The sequence below is a fragment of the Lactuca saligna genome, chromosome 2 (assembly GCF_052625555.1).
Source record: "Lactuca saligna cultivar CGN05327 chromosome 2, ASM5262555v1, whole genome shotgun sequence".
Classification (NCBI taxonomy): Eukaryota; Viridiplantae; Streptophyta; class Magnoliopsida; order Asterales; family Asteraceae; genus Lactuca; species Lactuca saligna.
Genome location: NC_136418.1, coordinates 178428359 through 178434358, shown reverse-complemented (window position 1 = coordinate 178434358; position 6000 = coordinate 178428359). Strand labels below are relative to the sequence as shown.

General features: G+C 36.2%; 1 protein-coding gene across 1 annotated transcript; it reads right to left on the bottom strand.

Annotated features, from left to right (window-relative positions):
* Positions 1-580: 580 nt before the first annotated feature.
* On the bottom strand, positions 581-5164 carry LOC145028307 (uncharacterized). The gene is made up of 4 exons (XM_078976982.1): positions 4618-5164; positions 4266-4381; positions 2160-2403; positions 581-2061 (listed from the first exon to the last, which is right to left on the bottom strand). Exons 1-4 carry the CDS (start codon positions 4990-4992, stop codon positions 781-783), a joined length of 2016 nt encoding a protein of 671 aa, XP_078833108.1. The 5' UTR covers positions 4993-5164; the 3' UTR covers positions 581-780.
* Between the last annotated feature and the right edge of the window lie 836 nt (positions 5165-6000).

Below are 6000 nucleotides of genomic sequence, written 5' to 3'. Positions count from 1 at the left end.
AGATTAAGATGACAATATATGTATGTTTATGTTAAATTGTTATCAGTCCAAAAACCGAAAAACCCGGACCTGAAGCCGGACACGGATACGACTCATCTGATCCGGTCCACGGTCCACAATATTCTTCGTAACTGGTTTGATTCGGTCCAAATACTCACCCCTATTCCACATTGTTCTTATTAGCTTAGAAAAATAAGGAATTTCAGTTTTGCCTCTTTCATTTGAAGTTTTGTTGTTTCTGCAAACATTTAAATTACACTTAGCTGTATTATTTTTTGAGAATTGTAACAGACACCCCCCTGAAACATTTATATAACTTTTGTCATCGAAATCTTTTATATTTCTCAAAACTTATAATTTTGGGGATGTAACGTAATCCCTAGTAATGTTTCTATTAATATCATATTATGTAAGGTCATTTTTATTATTATTTGATGTAATTATTATTAATGGAACTTTTTTAATTAAAATTGATGTTATATTTTATTTAGTAAGTAAAAAGGTTTGAATATTTGAAAATTATTATTTGTATTAAAAAATAAATAAATAGGTGAAAGGTGAAAGATAGGAATAACATAGGTTGAATGAATGGAGGAGTACATAGTAAGTAAAACACATAGTATAGCCTTATGCTTTTTCCAGTCCAGTTACACAATCATTTGCACCCCAAAAAACAACTAAGAAGAAAGAAAAAGAAAAAAAAAAGATATATATATCTACACTTGTTTTATCTTGGAATTTAACAACAAAAACAAGGATCTACAGTGCCATATTTTCATATTACAGGGTCTTCCCTGTCCCGGAATCTGAGAAGCTTGATGGGTCGTCATCATTGGGACGAGTTCGAATTCCACCACCTGAGTCTTCTCCTAGGAGATCAACCAGATCACCTTGGTGAATGAAGCTCCTCCTGTCACTCAGTGAAACCATGCCCATAGCCGCGATGCTGTTTGCAATGGCATGGTTCACGTCTGTAGCCCCGCCATACAGACCTCGGCTTCCGTTTTGGAATTGGTTCCCACCAACGGTGGCTAGCACAGAGGGCAGCTGACTTGATCCGCTGATGAGAAGCCGTAGTGTATCCTTTGCGCTCTTCTCCGCCATGGAATCAGTTTGTTGGATCAACGGGAGGTGGTGGTGGAGGGGTGGAATACCAGGACCAGCACTCACCAGGTAGGCTTGTCCCGAAGAGCAAATGTCTATTACAGGGATGTGCACTATAGAATCCGTCATTAAGGGAGTGAAAGTTGGGAACTGTTGAGAAGCTGATTCAGGTAGGAAAGGTGGGATTTCATCCAGATTAAGAGGACTTGGTTTAGGTGCTGCTAAAAGGTTTGATGATGATGAGCCTGCAAGAAGTGAAGAAAGGGGTGGCAAGGTGAAGGAGTCCGCCATTGACATTGACATGGGCGTCATCTGCGCAGGTGCCACCGTGTACTGGAGAGTGGAAGGTCCAGGTGGACACCAACAATAATATGGAGAAAACAGAGATGGTGTCATGCTCATGGAGATGGAAGGAATTGGGTTCAGGGGCACTGTGTCTACTGTTTTCTCGGTCAGACCAACCTCTAACCCACTTACCAGTGGGAACAGGTGGATCTCAGGAATCTTATCTTTAACAGACTCATTTGAAGGAGATGATGATGTATTGGCAGAAAGGCTTTCCGAATTTTCAACACTGCCGTTGCCAGCCTCCACCTTTCGCCTCAGTTTCTCTTTCACAACATTTTTCAAAGAAGCCAAGTTTCTTGGTGGGCCTTCTTTGAAAGAGCTTGGCCTAGGACTCAGGCTACCTTGGAGTACGCTATTACTGCTCCTGCCACGTGAAGACTTTGATGATGCCGATTGTGAACTAGTAACAGCTTCACCCAGAGGTTGGCCTAAAGAGGTTGTGGAGGAACCGGAACAAGGGGTTATTGACACATGTGCAGTATTATTACTGACTTGAGTATTTGCCCCAACAATATAAGTTCGAAGATGAGTTACAAAACATTTAAGCCGAGAATCACTAATTCCAGTTAAATCAGCAAGGGAAGGCTTCTTCTCAAGCAGATTCCTCATCTATACACACACACACAATATCAGTATCCATTTCTATGTAATACATGGGTTTTTGTTTGTTTGTTTGTTTTACGCCATTGACTAGATAAGATATCTACCTTCTCGAGCAACTCATAACCAACAAGTCTGGACTTCTCTGAGCACCAGAAGTAAAAAGGATCACCAGTAGGAACCCTGATCATAAAAGATCGCCCTGAACTATCTGCAGATATTTCCTCAATCATGACAGACGAGCAATCAGAGATATTTCTTAAGGTTGAAAGACGCTCCACATCACCATCATCTCCAAGAAAGGATATGCACAGGTCGGATGTTGGCAACAATGAGAGACTTAAGTTTCCCCTGTTTCAATGCAACAAACCATACAAGTAAACAGTTTAGTAATAATTTTAAGCTCGTCTTATCATTCTAAAACTGTTGATACACATAAAGGAAAGGCCTTGTGATTCTTCTTCTGTCGTTAAAACCATTTTATTTGAATTATTATTGTTCTTAAGCAGGGGATTGGGGAGACAAGAGTAAAGAGTTGTTACTAATCTAAGATCCCTTCTCCCAAGATCAATAATATCTATCTTAAACATTCTAAAGACTGCCTCACGCCCATTACTTCTATTACTTTAATAATCAAAACCTCTACATAACAACTTATGACTATCACTCAGTCACTCCACTCCGCATGACATGTTAGATCGAAGAAGAGCAGTTTAGCTATGAATGATGAGTGATGACAGAGTTAATTAGCAAAACCAATCAATCACATTGATTCTCGTATTAGACTTACCAAAACCATTACTATACACTGACACATGATCAATGTAATCAAGATCATATGTATTACTATTTAGTATTTACTTCAGATAATATGGCGCTGGTGCTCTAATTCTGATGTCCTAGATGATAAACAGTTTAGAGTATAGACTGTATTAAACACAGAAATCACATCAATATCCACAGAGAAACAAGAATAGTTGGTGAATGGTGAGGACAATTTTAAGTTTATAAAGCAAAAAATAGCAATAATAATAATACCAAGCAAACAAACTTTAAAAACTTAGATGTAGCAAAATGGGATGTGAAGTCAAAGAAACAAACAAGGACAAAGAAAGACCCAGATGACAATATACAGACAATTAATAGAATACAAGACCACAGAATTCAATGCAGATAGCAAACATGGCATAACTTTAAGGATATACAATATAAGAGCATGACTCTACCTTTACTTCTTCTTAATTCAGAGATCATAATAGAACACGCCCAGTTACCTACAATGAAAAGGATATATTTATTTGGAAGGATGATCATGTCACCATTAATAAGATGATATGCACAAGCCTACAGCTTCTACTCATTAAATCTCATAATATGTAGATACCAGTAATTATATGCGAACATGTGTTTTACTCTAATACCACACGTGAAGTATATGGATTCTGCACTCAAACTGGAAGATGCACAGATTAAAACAGTGAGATGATTTAGGGCATGACAGATATAGGCATGTCCTACAATGAAACTAATCAGCTGCAGCAGATATTTTTACACCTTTGGAAAGTGAAAACCATAGATCATATTCATAACGACTTGACAAATTTGATAAAATAAACCATGCCATTCCACCAATCTTTTCATGGTTACCTGCCTGTGTCATACAAATGACACCAAATTTCTTCAAATAATACATAAAAAAATAAAAATAAAAAAAAATAAAAAGCAACAATCTCAATCAAATAAATGCCTTACCCAAGTACCAATTCACATTAAGTAGATCAAGAAAGAAACAAGTCAACATACTCTAGAAACCTATGCATAAACACTTGCAACCTCTTAGTATCTTACTAACAAGAACCAAACCGTTAAGCCCATTAAAATGCATCTAACGTTCCCTTAAGCTTTAAGTGCCAATAAATGGAGAAAGTGACAGCTATTAGTACCCTGGGAATGAGTATGGAAAGCCAAAGTTATCAGAGGTGAGCCTTAAACCCCTGTATAATACTGACCAAAAACAAATTTTAACCAGGCTTGAAAATCCTAACTTCTGCTAGATTAACCAAATTAATAATTGAGACCGAGTAATTAACATGCTAAACAGTTAGCAATTAACTAAGTGAACAACATTCCAAATGCTACCTAAGGTATGGATAGATCAAGCATAGTTTCATGCATCGTAATGAAGTTACAAAGTAATTACAACTAGCAACTACCTTGTACTGTTTGGAATTAGAAGAGTCCCTTGCTTGTCGATCTTGCCAACACGAATGGACACAAGCGGAACACACAAGCACCTTGCAAGCAAACCAACTTCTGATGGCTCAAAGTGCTGTGAGAAGCGTAAGAAAAACAAATTAGGTATAATCATCAGCATCTTACATTATCTATTGCAGTAATCAATGATAAGCATGTCACATTATGTATTGCAGTAATCTATCTCCATTTTCACGTTTATATCCTCAGAGAATATGATGTTTCTTGTAACAATTTGTCAAAGACTACACAAGATAGTTTCTATCTGACATCTTGGAATTATCTAGATGTATAACTAAATCGAATAGATACCTGGCTCAGATGCGATAGCAATCGATCCTCAGTCACGCCACTACACACGTTAAGCTTTAGCAAGGGCTTCAACCTCTCATCGGCTCGACAGGCTCCCATCACCTGCATATCAAGCGCATATAGCCACTGCATAACCGTCCCTTGAACGCTCCGTTGTATCAACAATTCGTCATCGTTATCTCCACCACCAACAAACAGATCGGTCAAACGTGCCGCAAGTCCGATTCTATTTCCGCTCCTCCTTGTCGACGAATCTCCGGAAACCGCATCCGTAGAAGCCTGACCACGAGACAACGATGATGAATCTTCCGGTGATTTCTGCTGATCATCGGCATCTCGATCACCAGATGATTGTGCTTTATCATGATTATTCATATTGATTGATTTTAGGTTTTTAACACAAATTCTATATTCAAAATTAACGATTCGTAACAAATTAAAGCAATTGACTATTCAAGAACCTAGATCAGAGATCTAATCGGAGGTTGTTATCGGATAAATTGTATATAATAACTGGTACAGAGGCAAAATAAGAGAGATAAGAGATGATATAAAGATATTAATATAGGAGGTTGTAAGATGATACGGACTTGAAAAGGAAATTTAAGTGGTATTGAAAGTGGAGGGTTGGAGTCCGGTGGGGACATGCTGACGCTTGGACCAGATCAGCAAAGTAGGTCCATGCAGCGGTCTGAATGTGGTCAAAGATGTGACACGTCCTCAATGAGCCGACTATTTTGTTTTATAGAGATATTTTATTGTTTATTATTGTGTATCTTCCCGCCGCTATTGATATTTAGTTTTAGACAAAATCATACAAAAATAGTACATTTGATTTTTGAAAAGGGATTTTCTAATGACTTAAGACAAATATAAGAACATTAATTAATAATAAATATTATAATAATTAAATATAAATATATTGATTATAAGAAATATTATCATAATTAAATATAAATATATTAATTATAAAGAATATCATCATAATTAAGTTCAATCTATATGTATTGAACTTTTATTTGAGGAATGCAAAACAAGTTATAAACAAAAAAAAATGTATTTTGAATTTAATTATAATGATATTTTTTATAATTAATGCTTCTTATATGTGTCTTTATTAGAAAATCCCTTTTGAAAATTATCATTATAAGTCTATGAATTTTTTTTTTAACATAAATGATCATTGTGGTTTTAAAAATTTATACCATATGTATTTACAGTTAACATCAATATAAAATAAGGGTTTATTCTTGTGAATTGAAAATTTTAACGTTTTTTTAAATAATTTGAAGTTAAAAAAACAGGAAACAAAGTTGGACTCACTCCAACCCCATACTCTCTCTTACTCTTTTGCTCTCCCATCTTTTATAGAAATTAGGTACT

Bases quoted from the DNA above. Each gene is read 5' to 3' on its own strand.
- LOC145028307 (XM_078976982.1), bottom strand. From the start codon at position 4,992: ATGAATAATCATGATAAAGCACAATCATCTGGTGATCGAGATGCCGAT. The intron at 2,404-4,265 runs GTAGTTGCTAGT...GCATTGAAACAG, and splicing joins CTAATTCCAAACAGTACAAG to GGGAAACTTAAGTCTCTCAT. The intron at 2,062-2,159 runs GTAGATATCTTA...GTGTGTGTATAG, and splicing joins GTTATGAGTTGCTCGAGAAG to ATGAGGAATCTGCTTGAGAA.